This window comes from Eurosta solidaginis, chromosome 4, assembly GCF_040869045.1.
Source record: "Eurosta solidaginis isolate ZX-2024a chromosome 4, ASM4086904v1, whole genome shotgun sequence".
Taxonomy (NCBI): domain Eukaryota; kingdom Metazoa; phylum Arthropoda; class Insecta; order Diptera; family Tephritidae; genus Eurosta; species Eurosta solidaginis.
The window spans coordinates 57599816-57620640 of NC_090322.1; the positions used below are offsets into that span (position 1 = coordinate 57599816).

Below are 20825 nucleotides of genomic sequence, written 5' to 3' on the forward strand. Positions count from 1 at the left end.
AATACTTTCCATAAAGGAGAGAAACAAAATGATGAACAAATAGTTTGTGCTGAATACCCATAAATCTGGACATCCTAACAGACATCTGTTTAAAGAGGAACTTAAGGAGTCATCAACAGGGATCATGCGCCCAAGAACTCAGCATAAAGAAACCCTTAGTATCATCCATGATGAGTCGCCACAGGTTTACGCCGATAGTTACCCGGCGAATACCGTTACAAATGTCAAATAGCCGAAACTTGCTGTTGTGCAATATCCTCAGGGAGACACCCGTCACTCTAGAACGAGTTTGATTTGGATACTGTAATAGGTTAAACTCCTACTTATCCATAATCAACCAAAACATACATTATGTATGTCCAGCAAGTAATGTGTCTCCACATGACGCCAAAATCTACCTATTGGATGGGGCGAAGCACTGCTACAACGACATCAACATCTGAGGAAACCTTACCTAGCGGGTTAATGGGTTTGAAAATTTTCGCTATGGGAATGCCTGTTGTAAGAGAAGACTAAAACCCGCGTATCCGAAGGTTCGAGGGTTCAAATGAGCAGAGGCAGTCAGGCTGGCATTAGAAGGTACGGACTCGTATCACTGCCAACATCGGTACCAATCCCCAAGTCTTCAGGGAATGTTTGTGCAGTACCAATAAATACAACAAAATCTAAAAAAAAATATGAGGAAATCTGTCAAACAACCATACAATAAACCAAAATTTATTTAACAGTAAGATGCTAATTAGACAGCATACATATGTACACAAATATAATACAAAAAAAAAAAAAAACAAAAACAAATTTCATTTTGAAAATTACCTTAACCTATGTATGGATATAAAATTAAAAAAAATTATTGTAAGAAATTTGACTAGTCCGTAGTTTGTCAGAGCATTAGCGAAACTTCAACTTCAATTGTTGTCCATGTGTTACTGGTGGCTGACTCTGTCCGTGTCCGTCTACGGCTCACCCTTTTTTACGCATCGGCAGCGCATCCCAATCCTCCTTAATAAGATCCGCCGCTTTCTCGCCAATCATGATCACAGCTGCATTTGGATTTCCATTCAGTATGGTTGGCATTATACTCGCATCGGCGACACGCACACCAGACACACCATAGACGCGCAAACGCGGGTCCACCACTGCCGCAGCATCCCAACTTGGGCCCATTTTACATGTACCCACCGGATGATAAATTGTAAAAGTAAATTGTTTAATGGCACAAGCCCAATACACATCAGACATGAACTCATAATGGCGACAACCAGGCAGTGGTATATTGTGCGGACGTGAGCCGAAACGCTGAAAAGCCTGCGTGTTTGAGACATTAATTGCGAGTTTGATGCCCTCAACTAGAACGTCAATATCTTCCTGATGAGCAAAATAGTTGGGTATTAATTTGGGCTGTTGCAGCGGATTACGTGAGTTCAAGCGCACCCAACCAGTGCTCTTGGGGCGCAGCAATAATGGTAGTATAGACCAAGTCTCCGAATTGTGTAACGGTTTGTAAACGGTATTATAGAAACCATCACGTAAGTTGAGTATTTTACGTATCTGCTCACCGCCATCCGAATTTATAGAACTGGGTAGAAAGTGAAATTGTATATCGGGCCAATCCACCGCTGGATCTTGATATTTGGTGTTTAAGAAAGCTACACCCTCGACACCGGAGAAAGTCATGGGACCGCGCTCACGTAAAATGTACTCCATGGCGACGGGTATAGTTTGAAAGCGCGCGCGTGTCACAGTTAGCGGCGCATCCACCACAAAAGTGAGACCGCCTAAGCCAACATGATCTTGCAAATTATCACCAACTGGCAAATCAGACAAAACATTGATGCCATGCTCTTGCAGATGCTCAGCGGGACCAATACCAGATAGCATAAGCAGCTGTGGTGAATTTAGCGCGCCAGCTGACAAAATAACTTCGCGGCGCACAAAAACAATATTCTTTTGACCATTACGCCAAAATTCTACGCCAATAGCGCGTTTATTTTTATCTATAAGCACTTTGGTGGCGTGTGCGTGCAGCACAACATCTAAATTCTTACGCAAACGCACTGGTCTGATGAAAGCTTTGCCAGTGCTGCAACGTGAACCGCGTCGTATGGTGCTTTGGGTAAGCATGAAACCAGTCTGCTGTTCGCCATTGATGTCACGCACCTCATAACCCATTTCCATACCCGCCTGCAAAAAAGCTATTGAAAGCGGTGTACGCCATGGTGACTCCTGCACTGTAAGATAACCGCCTGTCTCGTGATAGGGTGTTTTAGCTAAATAGGGATTGCGCACATCCTCTGATTTGAGAAAATATTTGAGCACATCTTCATAACCCCAACCAGTATTGCCGAGTGACTCCCAGTGATTGTAATCATTCTTCGAACCACGCACATATACCATCGCATTGAGTACGCTGGAGCCACCAAGCACTTTGCCGCGCGGCCAAAAGCAGCGATCGCCTTTCATAGCTTGACAGTATTGACGCGTTGCTGATGGTGTTGTCGCATACTTCCAGTCGAGTTCGGTAAGTTGTAGATAACCGGCGAGCGCGGGTACATCTGATATTTCCGTTTCATCGCCACCAGCTTCTAATAGTAACACCGTCCAGTTACGCACTTCTGATAGGCGATTGGCTATCACTGCACCAGCCGAACCGCCGCCTACGACAATAAAATCATATTGGCGTCTGGTCTGCGTAGAAAGAGAGGGAAAGTTAAAGATTAGTAAGCTCATAAAATAAGTGCCCGCACACAAATGTTTACTTACCATTTGCGCCTCCTGCACTTTGTTCTCCGGATCGATGCTTTGGTAACGATAGTAATTCATGCCAATCGCCAGCAGTGGAATCACTCCAAGTAAAGACGTCATTGTACCAAATGCCATTCTTCAGTAATTGTCAAATCCACGGATCCTCTTTACACTTTTCACGTAATTTTATATTACTGCTACTAATACTGAATCCAGTGCTAAAAGGTGCACTGGCCGCTAGTGCTGTATTGCTTAAGATCTTAGGTTTATAATTGCGTATACCACCCGGTTTTGCTGTTTTGAATTGTGCACGCGCTTTTTCGTCTTCCTCCAAAATGTCCAAATAGGATTTTATATACAAATGATGGCAAAGATATTTTTTCGTGTGATCTAAAGAAGATCTTGAACGATCGGTTGATGATGCCACCGATTTCGCGCAACCACAAGCGCTTGTGGAGTATACCGACGAAGATGTGGAGTTAGCTGAAGATGATGATGGAAATGATGAATTGCAATGACAGGAAGCGTAGTAGATGCCGCTATCAGTACTCGTAGAACTTTTGCGTTTATGCTGATTGGACTGTCGTTCGATATTCGTGTAGGTTGGCTCGCTAGTCTGGGAGTTTTGATACGTCGAATTATTTGCGGTGCTTGAAGTTTTGCTAGTGCTGCTGCTGGTGCTTTGGTCAGTTGTGTTGCTAATGCGACTCAGTTTCTTGGCTATTCTTGATTTTTCATATGTTTGCTTATTCAAATTGTATTTTTGACGTTGCCGATAATGTTCGTCATCAGTGGAGCTAGTAGAAGTGGTAGATAAAGTTGAAGAAGGTGCGTAGATACTAGAAAAGTTCTCAGTGTGTTGTATATATTTGCCTTTGCAGGGTGAGAAATTAGAAGTTGGTTTCTGTTTTTTCTTCACTTCTCGTTGCGTTTGTGGTTGTGGGGTAGATTGGGGTATTTGTTGGTGTGATTTATGTCGCTTAACAATGTTGGATTTGCTTTGATGAGATATCTCCTGTCCCATATTTTGTTTGTGGTGGAATAAAGGGAGCTGTAATGATAAGAAAGTGGGAATTATAAGTACAGATAAATTACGAAAGTAAAAGATGGTAAGGGGAAGTAAGTCCTACCCTAAAAAAATTTTAGATTTAAGACTAATAAATTATTTCTTAGGACTAAAGACTTAAATTATGAAATAAAGGTAATTTAAACATTTGAAGATTTATACTTAAGAGGACTTAAGAGTCTAGATTTGTTAGTAAAAATTCAAGTAGTTAAGATGAAGAACTTTGGGACATTGATGATGCCTGCAACAACGTCCAAAGGCATGGCACTTATACGATATGGAAGACAAAACTCTCTAGTTGCATGGATCGATTCCATGCTTATGAGTACAGTCGTCAGCACAACTTTAAGAGTTGGCTGAGATTGTAAAATGGCTACCGCGTGATTCCGCCTCTGGTTTGGATATTGGTAGTTAATGTAATTCTAGAATTCTTTGGAGCAGAAGGAACGAGGTTAGTCGCATACGCTGACGACTTGGTTTTTCTGGTCACAGTTAAATTCCTGGCAAAGATTACCGAGCTCATGTATGCCGTATACAGGCAGTTAAAACAGACTGGCGGTAAATAAAAAAAAACCGAACTAATCCTGTTCAGGAAAAACAAAAATTCCCTCCTTTAAGAAACTTGAGACGAAATCAAACAAATATTTTGGCAGCACATATCATCCATGGCATGTTTAATATAGTTATACGCCCGATACTTACGTATGAAGCTCTTATCTGGTAAAAGGCACTAAACAAAAAGAGTAATGAACAAAATGTTGGGAAGGTTCAAATATGTCTGCGTATGTGAGGCAGAGTCAGCAACGCATCTCAGGAAGGTGTTCACGTAATTTCTAACTTGATTCCCCTACAAGTGTTCGTGCATGGATTGGCCGCGAAAGTGGCTTAACGACTAGGAGAATCCAACATGTGGAAATCAACGGAATTCGGGTACGCGACGATATTAGATGACATGAAAATGGGAGGACGATTAAACGGAAACACAACTGACCTTCGTGTGCAGAACATAAGTTACTGTGGCGAATAGTAGCATTTCGGTTCTTCGCTATGCTGCTACTAAATAAATGTACAACAACAGTAAAGAAAGCAGCCACACATACATGTAAACATCGAAGCTAAGAGCAGAATTTATTACTCACACATACACATGTATATAACTAGAAGCAATACGTGAATATCAGATATATACATAAGAAATAAATAAGCTGCTGTTCGCGAAAAGTCTAGACCTTAAGGGAAATATGATAACGAGGCAACAGAGAGTATAAAGGCAGCGCATGCTGAGTAATAGTAAATCAGTTTGATTTTAACACGCTTTTAGTGAAGCATGCGAGTAATTTATTGTAACGAAGTCTGTGTAACTCCGATTATTTTGAACCTTCTGCTAACGTTCGTATCGCTGATACCTCGAATAAATAAATCCAATATTCAGTATTGCAATATGGTTTTTATTTAGTCTACTTTGGGAGTAGTACAATTATACTTCGATATCACGTACTTCACAAAGGAGTGTTTAAATTAAACTGATTACTGATTCCTTAGCTTATGCTGCTTTTATACTATCGGTTTCATCGTCCATCCATTTCTCCTAAGGTCTAGTAATTTCGCGAACAGTTGGATTTATGGCCCAAAGGTTTAATGTGGTCATATAACTCGTTCCCGAGATGGTTTAGCTAGTACCTTAATGGTGCTTCGTACCGCACCGTACAGGATCTATATCTGGCAAAGGACCATCAACATCGATAACACTCCATAAAACATTTTCCTCTCGTCTCCTCCCCTCTCCTCTCCTCCCCTCTCCCCTGGTTTCCTTTTTTCCCTTCAGCCCTTTCCTTTTTTATTATTTTTTACCATTTTATTTTATCTTATTTTTTAACTAACAAAGTAGTACACAAAATTGATGCCACCAAAAAAATGAATATATATTCCAGTTTTAGTATTCTCGTTTGTTTTTGTAAACACTTTGAATATCAGCAAAGAATATTGCACATTTAGTCATATTTGCTAACTGTCGGGCTATACGTCCAACAAAAAGACTAGTAAGTCGTCCATTGCTTGCGAGTCTAAATCTAAGTTCACATGGTACATGGTAAGTTACGTGAGGCCTGCTGGTTTTCTCAACATAACAACATCAGACACACATAGCATCCCTAGTGTTAGTGTAAACATTCTGATAGTTTAAATACATGTTTGGCATCTGTGTCGTGTCATTTTCAAATTAATATTTTAGCGTTACGTTCTTTGAAATTTTTTAAAGGCCTTGTTTAAAAAAAATAAATTTTTGGTAATCAACAAAAAATTGTGTGGGATACTGCTATATCAACATTCAAGTTGATATTTTAAAAAAACTCAATTAAAATTATTTTAAAAATTAAAGTAAAGAGTACAAAGTAGTTAACACTATAACTGCCCATTGGCCAAGCCAAGAGCGCTTTATGCTTCACTTTCAAAAGGCAAAGCTCATTTGCAAGTTCGGGTGAATTTAGTTGCACCAAAGTTGTTTACATAACGTAAGGCAAAGCAAGTTTGTTTCCATGAATTCTTTAAAAACCAAAAAACAGTCATAAAAAAGTACACATACACTTAAAAATGCTATTTCAAATATAATCACACAATCGCGTCCAACGAGCCGAAAATACATTTAAAAAAAGAAACACAAATTATTAATAATAAAAGCGAATATGCCGATAAGAAAAACCATTTTTTCCGAATAATTAAATAATAATAAAATATTCATGTTGTAGGTACATGCCGCAGCAAAATGTAACACCCAAGTGCAGGCAACTCTTTTATGTTAATTTTATGTGCATATTCCGGGTTTTTTTACCGCCCTGTATTTGGCTGAGTAAAATCAATTTGAATTTTATTAAAGTAGCGGACGAGTTGTAAATTTGTTAGCTTACGTAATATAAGTGAGGTGTTAATTTGATTTTTTTGAGCGCATCAAACATTTCCTCAATATTACTACACAAAGTTTTAGAAATAGGCCAAATTTTAAACGGACGCACGTGCGCGATCACAAAATGAAACAGATGATGTGATGTGATAGCATGATATGGTTGTGAACTCTAATCGGACTGACGGATGTAACAAAAAGAGATCAAATATTAATATCATTTGCATAAAATAAAAAAAGAAGAATGAAGAGAAAAAGTAAAAATCCAAAAAAAAAATCATATCTTACGGAATTGTATGCTAAATTTTATTGAAGAAATAGGAACAAAAAAAAAACCAGTTCATAAAACCAGGCGACAATCTGAGAAAAAGCGGCACACAAAAGCGATAAACATGTCATCGGCATTGTATTAATAACAGTAAAAAACGCTAACGGTAAACAAACAACATAAATGACACTTGAAATTTACTTTATTGATTGCTTCATTTATTCAACAACTTCAAACAATGTACAAAAGACTTAAGCAACGAACTTGTTTCAATTTCGATCAGACGATGCTGGGCCACAGCGCGCGTGGTCGCACACAGCCGGTAGTTGAAACTAGGGATGTAGCGAAAGTGAGTTTACCGGAACCGGATTCGGAACTTACAAGTTTGCTTTATTGGAGTCGGAATCAGAATCGGAATCGAAAGTGGATCAGAGTTTAAGAAACTTATATCTTGTTAAATGAGGAGGGTGACGGTTATAATACAAATAAAATATAAGTATGATATGAATGGTTGGCGCGAAAAACGTTGTAACCGCCATTCAATGCACTATCTAACTTCTTGCAGATTTTCACTAATATTTCAAATAATTCATTAATATCGCATTATAAGTGTACGATGTCAGCGAACATGGGCGCATCGTACGAAACGCACCTTTCCAGTAGATATTAGACATCACGCAACTGCTCAAATGTGACAAAATGGCATTAACCGGTATAATAATTATATTTTTATTTAATCAACAAACAAGGTGTTTATAGACTGTTAATAAACAAAACTTCAAGTTTACATAGCATAAGTGATAAAATGACACTTACCAATATTTAGGAATAGAAGATTACGGACACACCAACGGTATAAGTTTCTAACTCATTTTGTAAGATTAAAGAATCCTCCAAGCACTTGATTTCATGAGAAACTTTTAAGTCAAGATGATATGTCGTTAATAAATATGACAAATAGTAGCGGACCCAAAACGCTGCCCTGAGGGACACCGGAAGTTGGGGCGAATGGAAAATATGACACATTATCTAGACGAACGATACAACTTCTGTTCTCTAAGTAAGAAGAGATCCACTTCAGAAACTCAGAGTGAAAGCCCAATCATTAAAGTTTTGCCAGTAGTATTCGATGCGATACCCTATCGAAAGCCTTAGAAAAATCTGTATAGATCGCGTCGATTTGGTAGCCCTTTTGAAAGGAATCCAAACAGTCTTCCGTAAAAACACCCAGATTAGTTATGGTAGATCTACCCGCAACGAAACCGTGCTGCTGAGGACATAGTAGATGTTTCACGGAGAAGTAAATTGTATTCTTAACTATGCACTCAAATAGCTTTGACACAGTGGTAAGTTTGGATATCGGCCTATAATTTTCGATATCATTTTTTTACCACCTTTAAGGATAGGCGTAATAAAAGTAAATTTCCATGCATCAATAAAAACTCCGGCAGATAGTGACATATTAAATATGTGCCTTAAAGGAACAATCAAAGATGAACAACTTTTCAACAGGACAGCCGAGAGGACATCTCATCTACAATTGGCAGATATTCAGACGAAACCCAACTACTATTATCCGTAACGAAATTCGAGGAAAATAATTCAGCGAATAAGTCAGCCGCTTCCGAAATTGAGTTGGCCAAAACAGCTCTAAGGTGGACCGATGTCGGAATATCCGAACAATTCTTAATGTAGCTCCAAAAAAACTTAAAAAATTAAAAAAATGTAAGGCGCGATAACCTCCGAAGAGATCTAAGGCCGAGCTTCTCTTACAATTTGCGTCGTGCTCCTCTTGATTTTCCCTACAAATTGGCCGGAGGGGACCTACATGTTTTATGCCGACTCCGAACGGCATCTGCAAGGCAGATGAGTTTTCACTGAGAGCTTTTCATGGCAGAAATACACCCGGAGCGCTTGCCAAACACTGCCGAGGGGCGACCCCGCTTAGAAAAATTTTCTTCTAATTGAAAAACCTTATTTCTAAAATTTTGATGTTGCTTTGCCCGGGAGTTGAACCCAGGGCATACGGTGTGATAGGCGGGTTACATTTAATACTGTTTTCAACATTATGAATGTACCGCCGATACAAAAATCTATTGAGGTTATTAAATTCAGCTCTGTAAAAAATGTAGCACTCACGAACATTGGCATTGGTAGAGCGTTTATGCTTTTGATATAACTTATTCTTTAAATTCCTTAACCGTTTGAGTTCTTTGGAGAACCACGGACTTTTTTTTTTTATTGCTCTATGAACAGGAATGCTATTCACACAGATGTCATAAATTGTTGACTTAAAAATATCATAACAACCGGTTACATCTGCATTTCCAAAAAGATGGTCCCAATTCAAATCAAACAAAATGTTTAACTCATCAAAACTACATCGCGAGTAGTTAAAGGCCGCTCTATTATCACATGTTGGTAGTTCGAAATATTGATAAAACTCAAGCTCCAGCATCAGTGGGCTATGATGTTGATTTGGAGGGGAGATGTAACTAGCTGCTATCGAGAGCTTATGGTTAACATTGTAGCTTAGAAATAATAGATCTCAGTTTCAGTAAGAACGAAACAATCATGGTCTAGCTCTGAGGACAGTGTGTAGACAGACTCGGTTTTGGTTCTGATACCGGAAGTATTTTGATACCTTCTTGCTTTGCTTTCTTCAATTGTATGACCCACATATTCGAATTGGACTAGGCTTGCGCTAGGGTGGATTAAATTACAGGAGAGAGACAGTGTAAGGTAATGGCGTAAAGTGTCTGCGCCTTAGCGTCCCCGTAGCAGCTCACAGGACCGCTCAAACCAACAACTATAATCTTCGTAGAATTTTATTTATTTCAAAAAAGGAAAGTAGGAGGAACATAAAACATGCACAGACAATCACGTGCTCAATTTCCTTACATTAATTAATTTTACATCATAAGTCCTTATCCACTATTTTCATCTCCTCCATCGGCGCGTGTGCTCAAAAGATTTATTGAATAAGCCTGCTTTGATACAGAGAGCCAGTGTGATGTGCTTCCACAGAATAAAACAACATAACTTGGTCCGGAGTATATTTCCTATCACGTATCCCACACCGCAGCGCAGTAAATGACAGAAAACACGACACGTCTTCATTCCTTGCCGCAACCAAATCATTTCCCTTAGGTCTGCGATGTCAGCCTTTACTCTCGCAATGATATTGCCCATACGGCAAGAGCTAACCCGCTATTTTGTTTCTGTTTTTCTACTGACAGAAGTAAAACAATAAGAAGGGTTAACCGGTGCTTTCTGACTGAAATTCAGCTCTTCAGCAACTGTTTGAGAGTTAGTGCACCGATTTGTTGTAAATACCTACCCTTCCCTCTGCTTGTGCCGTGCCAGGCTATGTGCCAGACTGCGTGGATTTTATTATACTTAGCTGAGCAGAGCTCACAGAGTATATTAATTTTGTTTGCATAACGGTACCCCGTAACGGCATGAACTAACCGAGATAGATATAGACTTCTATATATCAAAATGACCTGGGCGAAAAAAGAAATTCATTTTGCCATGTCCGTCCGTCCGTCTGTCCGTGAGCACGATAACTTGAGTAAATTTTGAAATGAGTAAATTTTGAAATGAATTTTTCTTAATGAAATTTGGTATGTAAGTTCCTGGGCACTCATCTCAGATCGCTATTTAAAATTAACGAAATCGGACAATAATACGCCCACTTTTTCGATATCGAAAATTTCGAAAACCGAAAAAGTGCGATAATTCATTACCAAAGACGGATAAAGCGATACAACTTGGTAGGTGGGTCGACCTTAAGACGCAGAATAGAAAATTAGTAAAATTTTGTACAACGAGCGTGGGACCGCCCACTTTTAAAAGAAGGTAATTCAAAAGTTTTGCAAGCTGTAATTTGGCAGCTGAGGTATGTAATGTTCGGTTACACCCGAAATTAGCCTTCCTTATTTTTTTCCCTTATTTTTCTTTGATTTATGTAAATTTTGTTTTCATTTGCTGTCAATTTATTACTGTAGCCGGTAAATATTTTTCAATTGCAATCCCTGCCTCAACGTAAAAATGTTTGTAGTTGTCTGCTGCTGCTGGCACCTTATTGTATCTCGTGTGCTGGTCAACAATTAATTGCTCGCCAAACTTTTTCTACTAAATATCGATTGTCAAATATTTTTAAATTTATTGTTTAGTAATTTGTGAAACGTGTCTTTCAAGTTCATTGCCACAATGCACGGCTCGATTTGTCCGGCTCCTTGTTAATTTTTCGCAACGTTTTTCTTTGGGTTTTTCAACTTCTCATTTCCTGCAATCCACTTGTGGTCTTCCACTGCCTCATATGCCGTTACATGCGGAAGAGTATTGCATCAGCAGACCACTGCTGATCGTCGCTCCTTACAACTATTTTCATTTCTATTTTTGTTATTGTATTATTGCCTGCAATACAACTTACTAATTTATTTTTTCTTTTTTTCTTCGTCGTCATTATTTTATTTCATGGCTGTTTGAGTTGCAACGAATCATAAAATTGCTACAAAAATAATGTCTTTAAACGGAAATTCATTGTGAGCAACTTTTTTATTTTCGCTGTAATGGAATCTGTGAATGGTGAACGTTTTGGAAAGCCTTTTAAGTTAAACTAAGCCAATTTGCCATAAAAATAACCACCCGTGCATTGGAAATTTGTGCAATGTTCGCTAGATCCCCACGCGGACCTCATCAAAAAGGTGCGACTACTCGTAAATTGTTATCAATATCCTCCAAGGAAACCCGCAGTTTCCACAGAGAGAAAGGGGTGTTAGAGGCGTTGGTTCCACATTTCAGTTAAAGAGATGGTTGGTGTCATGTGAGGACACATTGAAAGCAGGACATAAATTGTGTATGTCGGAGTTGATTCTAGAAAGGTATGAGTTTAGCTTATTACAGTATCCAGTTCGAAGTTAAGCAAGAATGACGCGCGTCTCCCTGGGAAAATTGCTTTACTCTACTGGGAGTTCAGGGTATTTAACCTCAAGAACGGGGTTCGCCGGGCAATTATTGGCGTGGACCTCTTTGTGTATTTTTTCTACATACGGCTGAGTTCTGAGGTGCCGTATTTCCTCGTAATGTATGCGGAGATAACTTCTTAAGACCCGGGGAGGCAAATACTCTTCACTCAGATGTCTTTTGGGATGTCCAGGTTTCTGGGTATTCAGCAGAAACTGTTTGTTCAGCATTTCATTTCTCTCCCTCTTGGGGAGTACTCTCTTCACTGTATAAATGGTGATCTGGAGACATAAGAAGACAACCCGTAGCAAATCTGAGAGCATTGTTTTAACAGCTCTGTATTTTCTTTCAGTGTGTATCCTTTAGGCTCGGTGACCATATCGGAAGTGGTAATGAGTGTTGTTTTTTTATCATTACCCCAAGTGCTGCCGGCAAGAGATTCGAGGATTTATTTACTGCTCTGTATTTTAGGTACAATTACGGTTGCATGCTCTCTAAAATGTAGATCTTCATCGAACGTCGCACCCAAGATTTTAGGGTGGCAGACCGGTAGCGTGGTGCCATTGACGTGGATGTTCAATATGGTCGACATTTATCTTGCCCACGTTGTAAAGGTGGCCGAAGATTTGGTCGGTGACAATGTCAGGTTTGGCGAGGCGAAGAAGCTGGAAAGATAATGCATAGCTCATCAATGGGTGGGTCAAGTTTGGGGTTTGTTTGGGCTATGCCTGTCCGTCCGTTCGTTAACCCGATTAATCGAGCAAGAATAGAAATTGTCTTACCAAATTTAGTACTCGCGCTTCATTGAACTCAAAATATATATGTATTGACAATAGACGAAATCAGGTAATAACAACGCCTACTTTTACGATATCGAAAATTTCGACAAATGAAAAAAAATATGGACAGTGCATTAACAAATACTGGTAAAGTACCAATCAGCTGATATCCGGCGTTAACTGTTCCTTGCTCCGCCAGGGATCTAACTTTTTAACACGAAATAGATATTTGGTAAAATTTTGGAAAATGGGCATGGCTACGCCCAAATTCCTTAGAATAAAATATTAAATTTTTGAAAATCGTAAATCAGAAGCCGTTAGTATCACTTGTAATTTTGTAGAATTATGGCTCTTGGTATTATATTTACATCTGAAGAAAATTCGTTAACGACCACGCCTACGGCCAGTTTTCATGTAATTTAATTTTCGTGACATTTCTCTTTAAGAACACGCAGCTAGGTATATAATGTTCGGTTTTTTTCACAACCTGATACTAATTTTAAATCCTTCTTCCTCAGAACATTAAAGTGTGATATAATAAAAATATACTGGCATTGATGGAATTCTCGTACTTTGTCAATGAACTTTAAGCACTTGCGGCCGTGGTTCTAACGTGCAAAGTATGGCATGAGCATTTAAAAACAATGTTCTTCAATTTACTATATGACGTTTTATAATAATGTGGCGAATATTAGCATCACTATGCTGTTAGTAAATAATCACAACAACAAAACCAGCAATTAGCCACACTTATGTACATGTACACATTAAAGCAAGCAGACACACTTATGTACAAGGCAACGAAGAATATTCCATACACATAACCAGCAGCTTGAAGCAGAGAGATTATGTAGTGCAGAAGTTGTTACTCACACATACACACGCATATAGCTAAATAACCAAGTATGAGGCACAACTGTTCCAGAAGGCATGCTCGGGAAAAGTCTAGACCTTAGGAGTATTATGCGAACGAGGCAACAGAGAGTATAAAAGCAGCGCAAGCTGAGAAGTAACTAATCAGTTTGATTTAAACACACTAGAGACCATTTTGCAATACTGAATATTGGAATTATTTATTCGACAGTTCAGCGATTCGAACGTTAGCATCCGCTGTACAATTATCAGGAGTATCTCAGTATTCGCTACAATGATTAAGAAAACGTTCATGTGTATTAGATAGGTTTTTGTTTAGTTTTTAGGAACTGGGGAGAGTTGATCCACCGCTGGGCCATTTCGAAATCATTTTTTTTTTAATGAAAGAAAAATTTAATTTGGATCTTTATTAGTTTTTTTTACAGATTGGAGAAAGAATAAACATAACTATGCGTTCGTAACAATTTGTCATAAATAAAAAAAAATATTTTATTAAAAAAAAATTGAAGAAATATGATGAGATGAAATATTATAATTATCTGATATTAGACTTGAAAAATAGTGATTAGTGCTCATTTCGCATATAAAAATTGTTAAAATATTAAATATTCATTTTATTGTAAAACTCATGATGATTACGGTCGCTGAGATAAATCATGAAAACTGTAAATTTTCTTCATTTGGCTTAACAAGTTGAACGAACTTTTAAATGCCATAGGCATCTTTACAATTATTTTGTATTTTTATAGAGTAGTATCAAAAACATAAGTTTAGTTTAACTTCATAAATTTTGCTTAGCTTTAATATATTTCAATTAATGCCAATAAATTTTGCAGTTAAGCAAATAAACATAAATCACTGCAAGCAAAATCTCATATTCCTTTTTCGCTAATTAATATTTTTAATTAATTTATTGACTTAATTTTATTAACACTTAATTTTTATTACCCGAAATATGCGAATAAAATATAATGCAAATTAACGTTTCGTTTTGTTTGGCAAGCGAATGCTAATAAAAGCGCGTTGGATTGCGTATAAGACCTGCACGTCAAAACGTGTCAATAGAAACTGATTTAAGTTGTTACCCACCAGCTGCTGCTCCAGTGACGCTGAAGTCACATCAACAAGGCAGCGTCTTAGTTGGCAATGCCTTAAACATAAGCGTCCAAGAAAAAAGCTCCCAACGATTGAATGGACAGTAAATAAATCGAAAATGAACAAAAAGTTTAAGCGTCGAAGAATCGAATGTGTGAACACACACTTACGCAATGTAGCTAGATGAGTGGACTCATATGTTTTATTTAATTTTATTTATTTATTTATTTATTATTATTATTTTTTTTTATGCTTATATGCAAGAGCGCGTTTTTTTTCTTTCTTTCTCAGCTTGTGTGTTGTTCCACGCTGTTTAAAGCTAAGCAGCGCATGCGTAACAATCCATATCCATTTATTTGGTGGTCTGTGCAAATATGCTGTTGCGATCGTTAGAAGCGTGTATGCAATTTTTCAGGCATAGAAGTGTGATGTAAGAGCTACCCTACGGCAAGACCGGCTGGTTGTTACCTACCTCACAACTAGTATTTTCGGCATTACCTTATTGGAGCCCGACCATATCAGCGCCAATATATATATATAAAATATAAAATTGCAATGGAATCCAATGTATGAGACCGTGGCGACGTAACTTTGTGATAAAAACGACGCCGCTGCTGAGGCACCGAGTGAATCGAGATACATTGGAGAGAGTCTATCGCAATTTTGAAAGTCGCTAGAATGTAGATTAATTGTATAACTGTATCACCAGCTATTACTTGTCGAGGATCCCTGATAAGGAAAGTCTCATTGGACACCACTTTGATGAACGTGAAATTAGCGCAGCAACTTCGCCATATCACAAAATTAATAGGACGGCATTTTCTTGCAAATAAGTTGCGAAGACACAAAAATTGTTGGCGCTGTTTCAAGTGTTTTTTATACCTTTCATGAACATGAAATGGTATATTAACTTTGGTCCGATGTTTGTAACGTTGGGAAATATAGAAGAGAGACTCACTATTAAGTATGCCGTATTGATCAGGGCAGCGAACTGAGTTGATATAGCCATGTCCGTCTGTCTGTTTGAACGCAAACTAGTCCCTCAAATTTTGAAATATCTCAATGAAATTTGGCACAAGGATGTATTTTTGTATTATATTAGACATTTGTGGGATCCGGTAGGATCGGACCTCTATAGCATATATCTCCCATACAACCGATCGTTCAGATAAGGGGGTTTTTTGCCATTTTTTTATATTGTTACGAATATTAGCAACACTAAGGGGTACTGCCATCTCTAAGCCGATGCTAAGCAGCGCCTTGTATGCACATCCATAAATCAATCATTATGTATCTACATAAACGAATCAATCATTATGTCTACACATATGTACGTACACGCAGCGGAGAAGAGATGCACAAACACATGCAGATATCTTATCTGAGATGCTCCGAAAGTATGCAATTGTAATTGTGGAAGTGTCGCTCACAAATACGCGCGCATATGAGAAGCTATACACGTGCATCTGTAGTTATAATTATATGGCAGTAACTAAGTAAATTCTGGAAGCGCCTAGAAGATGCAACGAGGAAATCACATAGTATAAAAGCACCAAAGGTAGAGGTGCTACAGGCAGTTTTGATTAAGACGCTATCTGGCGAGCAATAGCAGTATTATTTATTGTGAAGTACTTTAATAAAGGCCATTTTTCCATTATTCAATATAGCAGTTATTTATTCAACAGTTTAGTGATTCGAACCTTAGTAGAAGATTTGAAATAAGAGGATTTGCAATAAATTCGTTACAATATTTATCTTAAAATCGTATAGATATGTACATCTGTTCACTATATATTTCTTATCCTATACAGCGCATTATTTGGAGATTACAAATGGGATAAGATTATTGTTCAGCCCCATTCATGAAAGGTATGAACTCTTCGGCACATCCGAAGGCAGTCCCGTGCTTACTTGTTTTTGTTTGTTTTTTGCGGTGCTTCGTGGAACACCCGCGTGAAAACAATCTTATACGACTTAGCTGGTATTTTGTTGAGTAAAAGTCGCTAAATGGTTGCATTTAAATCAGAATAGTGCAAGTCAGTTTTTACAAGGGTGCTTAGCTAAGTTCGCGAAGCACAGAAAGAAAACAAACAAAAAATGCACTTACAAAGAGTGAAAAATTTTTCTTCTCGCAACTAATTAGCGACTAATACGCAACAAGATACCAGCTCATTCGCATTTCGATCAAGAAATGTAAGTCAGTCTTTACGAGTGTGCATCGCAAACTTCACGTGAACTTAGCGAAGCAAGGAATTCGCAACTAATTTGCGTCAACATACCGACTTATTAATTGTTTGGAGCAGGCGCACTTCATAAGCGAGTTTGGAAAGCCGTCTGATCAATCGACAGTGTCTCTTTTGGTACTACTTTCGGAACTGTTTAATTAAAGGCGTCTTCTTAGGGAAGAACCATAACGCATCTGTTTTGATTTTTGACATTTAATATTTCTGTTTTCTCATGACTGCGCGCCCGGGCCCAGTAAAGGTAGACAGTTAGGTGCCTTATGGACGCCAGAGAGGCTCGACACCTCCGCACGATATCGGAATTTATCATATTAAAGCTTTACATTGATATCTGCGACTGTACTATTCTGGAGCAGTCTGGTGTTCGCTTTATGGTGTAAACCTCCGTCATGAAAGATACTGCATGAGACAGGAAGTCGTTGCGATTGATTTACTTGCAGATGTTTTGGATACATTCCAGCCCCAGCTCCAGTTCCCTTTTCCATTTATTTTTGAGCCATCTGTGTAGATTGTATTGCTTCTACCACTGTCCAGGTTCCCCCCCCCCCCCCCCCCCCCCTCCAGTCCTCGTTTTATGGATATCTTAAGTTCTGCACCTGAAAGTGAAAAAGCGCCATAATACGGCCGATGCCTTATACCATATGTTGGATTCTCTTAGTCGTAGAGCCTCTTTCACGGCTAATCTCTGCACGGACATTCGTAGGAGCGCTGTTCCTTGCCGCTGACATACCAAGAGGTATTAGGTAAGCAAGTGAGAATTCATTTTTGGATACATCAGTTATCTTAAACTAACAAACCAATAGAATTCCACATTTCTTTTAAAATAAAGGAAATATTGAATTGAGACAAAGTTGGTGGCCGTCATGTTTAAAGAAAGTTAAGGTCGTAGTTAAATTTTTCGCTAAGACTAATTTTGTGAAAGACCTTGACCGCATTGAAAAATATATATTTTTTTTAAAGAGTTGATTCCATTTGTTTTGTTTCAGCTTTTTTTTTACTCGCCTTCAAAGATAAAAAATATTCGTTAAAGCAATTGACATGAATTTCAAAATTCCATAATTGTTGTCCATTGTTACGGCTTTAGCAGTTATTTGTCAAGCTTTTTTGTTTTTGTGTTACATAATAGAAAAATTTACCAAATAATTGTTGTTAGACAAAAATTTACTGGCATTTTAATTGCATTTTTCGTTTAAGTGAGTTGAGTTGCCGGCTGATTTGATCGGCACTTAGGTTATTATGTACTCGGTATTTATTAATTTCGTGGTCATAAAACATTCAATATTGTAATGAATAATGGGTTTTTCTTTGTATATAGTTAAGTACTTAAGTTTAAGCGACACTCCTTTCACATATTGACACACAAATGGCAAGATGTGGATTGAATAAAAAATTATTTTGAAAACGTGGGTGAAACCGTAGGCGAATCAATGAAGATATGTTAAAACTTTCGAAAAGTAAATCAATCCAACGTGTGTCGCTGGATCGAGAAAGCTTTCTAGCTATAATAAAAACTATGAGTGTTGTTGTTGTTGTTGTTGTAGCGATAATGACACTTATTTGAAGGACATGGATCCGGTATGTTCTGGTAACGAGCACCATTAAGGTGCTAGCCCGACCATCTCGGAAACGATTTAATATGACCACATTCAAGTTTCTAAACCTTTGCCCTCATATCCCGGCTAAAAAATAACAAGGCGCTGGGTAATGACGGGCTACCCGCTGAGCTTTTCGAAGAGTTGGTAAAGAGCATGCATCAATTCCTATGCAAAATATGGTCGAATAAGCGCATGCCTCCAGATTGGATTTTAAGGCGATCCCGCAAACCGCACCAATTACTGCGGATTCGTCCTGCTTAATACCGCGTATAAAGGTCAGGTCAACGAACTGATTGTAACTTATCTTTGCAGCTTCACGCCTGGTAAATCTACTAAACCCTGAAAAAGTTCACGACACAAGCTTGTATGCTGCTATGTTTAAATTTAAGCTCTCTGCAAAGTTAAGAAGGCGTTTTGTTGTTATTGACCTTGACAAAGTTCTGCCTTCTCTGGAATATATTAAGCGGCCAAAAATGGGACTTGGCACTAAATAAGGACAATATTTAGCTCAGGAACCAAAAAGTGCTTCTTTGGACTGAGGTGGCTGTCTCTCGACGAACAAAAATCACGCTCTATTAATCGTTTATGATACCTGTTCCGATGTATAAATAAAAATAAAAAATAAATGTAAGGCGCGATAACCTCCGAAGAGATTTTAGGCCGAGCTTCTCTTCCAATTTGCGTCGCGCTCTTTTTTAATTTTTCCTACAAATTGGCGGGACGGGACCTACTTGTTTTATGCCGACTCCGAACGGCGTCTGCGAGGCAGACGAGTTTTCACTGAGAGCTTTTCATGGCAGAAATACACTCGGAGTGTTTGCCAAACACTGCCGAGGGGCGACCCCGCTGAGAAAAATTTTCTTATAATTAAAAACCTTATTTCAAAAATTTTGATGTTGCTTTGACCGGGCGGACCACGTTACCATCACACCACAGTGGCTGGTGTATGAGCTTTACGCAGAAATAAGGGTAGTGTAGCGAAGAAAAGCTCAAAGACTTCGCTGGCTAGCTCATGCTATGCGAATGGACGAGAACGCTTCGACCAAGAAAGTATTTCAGTTGACACCGCAGTTTGGAAAGGGGAGACTTCGTCTGAGTTCGGAGACCCAAGTGGAAAAAGACTGGACCTCGTTCGGTGCTCTCAATCGCGAAACAAGGATAGCAGACGGGACTTGCTACAAAAAGGCCAAAAACCCTTAGGCGGTTAAGCGCCATTTAATTATGATGTTGGTAAAGCTGAGCTCTGAGAAAACGACTTTAACCATCCAAAACTGCAAGGTTGAACTCTAGTCAACTTTAACTGTAGTCCAAATTATCCGTGAATAGCCTGGGATTAGTAGGAAATTGAAATTTTTCTTACAAAGATCACACCTTTTAAGTGTTTAATCAGTCCGGTTCTGACGTCTGGTCCTGAATCAAGACTGGTGCCGCAGAAATGTAGGTGCTCTACATAGTATGAATAAAAGGCCAAAGGCTTCGCTTTCTAGCTCACGTGATGCAAGTAAATCAATACGCTCCCGTATGACAATTTTCCGATCAACAAGAAGGAAGGTTGAAACGTCTACTCAGTTGGGCGAAAAAAGGTTCAGAGCAGGACTGTATGTCCCAGCCAATGTCATATTAAGATTAGGAGGAACATTGTTCCACTTAATTCCTTGGTAAAGTCAGACCCAAACTAATCTTTTAACGTAATAAGAGGAAGCACAATGTTTCTGGCGTTTTGGTTGTTATTGCTTTAAAAGCATAGAAGGTTTTTGTGAGTGTCTTTGAAGCGAGCTGTCCTTTTACGGGTTGTTGTTGTTGGTGTTGTAGCGATAAAGCCACTCCCTGAAGGTTTTGGGGAGTTTTATCGGTGTTGATGGTCCTTTGCCGGATATAAGTAGATCCGGTACGATCCGGCAACATGCACCATTAAAGTAATCTCTGGAACGATTTAATATATGGTTCTTGTAGGCCATCTCGCCCCCATTCTATATGCCCACCTTGAACATTCTAGCTCATCCCAGCCCGTGTGTCCCCGTGAGAGACTTGCTGCCTTCAAAGGCTCGCCTGCTAAAATGTGTACGTTTCATGTATACACTCAGTTCTGTAACCGGATTCACCTCTCGTAAGTAAGGCTAACAGTTGCGCTTACCAATACCTTGAATAACGCGTTGGTCTTCCATGCTCTGTTATCCGCAGCGTAGTTCTCTTGTCTGTCTAAATCCGATAACTTCGCTAAAGTACGACCGCCGTAACACTGCTTGATTGGTAGGGTAAATAGACGCAAATCAATATATAATTTTTAGAGAGCA

The 20825-nt window shown here is 38.7% G+C and overlaps 2 protein-coding genes across 7 annotated transcripts in view; both read right to left on the reverse strand.

Moving 5' to 3' along the window:
* Positions 1–688: 688 nt before the first annotated feature.
* Positions 689–2904, reverse strand: LOC137249816 (glucose dehydrogenase [FAD, quinone]). The gene is made up of 2 exons (XM_067781764.1): positions 2764–2904; positions 689–2688 (listed from the first exon to the last, which is right to left on the reverse strand). The coding sequence occupies exons 1-2, from the start codon at positions 2878–2880 to the stop codon at positions 964–966; spliced, it is 1842 nt and encodes a 613-aa protein (XP_067637865.1). The 5' UTR covers positions 2881–2904; the 3' UTR covers positions 689–963.
* Positions 2894–20825, reverse strand: part of LOC137249817 (uncharacterized) — a 41509-nt gene continuing 23577 nt past the window's right edge. For 4 of the 6 annotated variants that reach the window (XM_067781767.1, XM_067781765.1, XM_067781766.1 and 1 more), the window contains one exon: positions 2894–3796. In XM_067781767.1, coding sequence (XP_067637868.1) covers positions 2894–3769 — 876 coding nt within the window. In that variant the 5' untranslated portion in view covers positions 3770–3796. Of the gene's footprint in view, positions 3797–7791; positions 7893–14546; positions 14654–20825 lie in introns of those variants that run through there. The other 2 variants (XM_067781769.1, XM_067781770.1) reach the window with 2 other exon arrangements.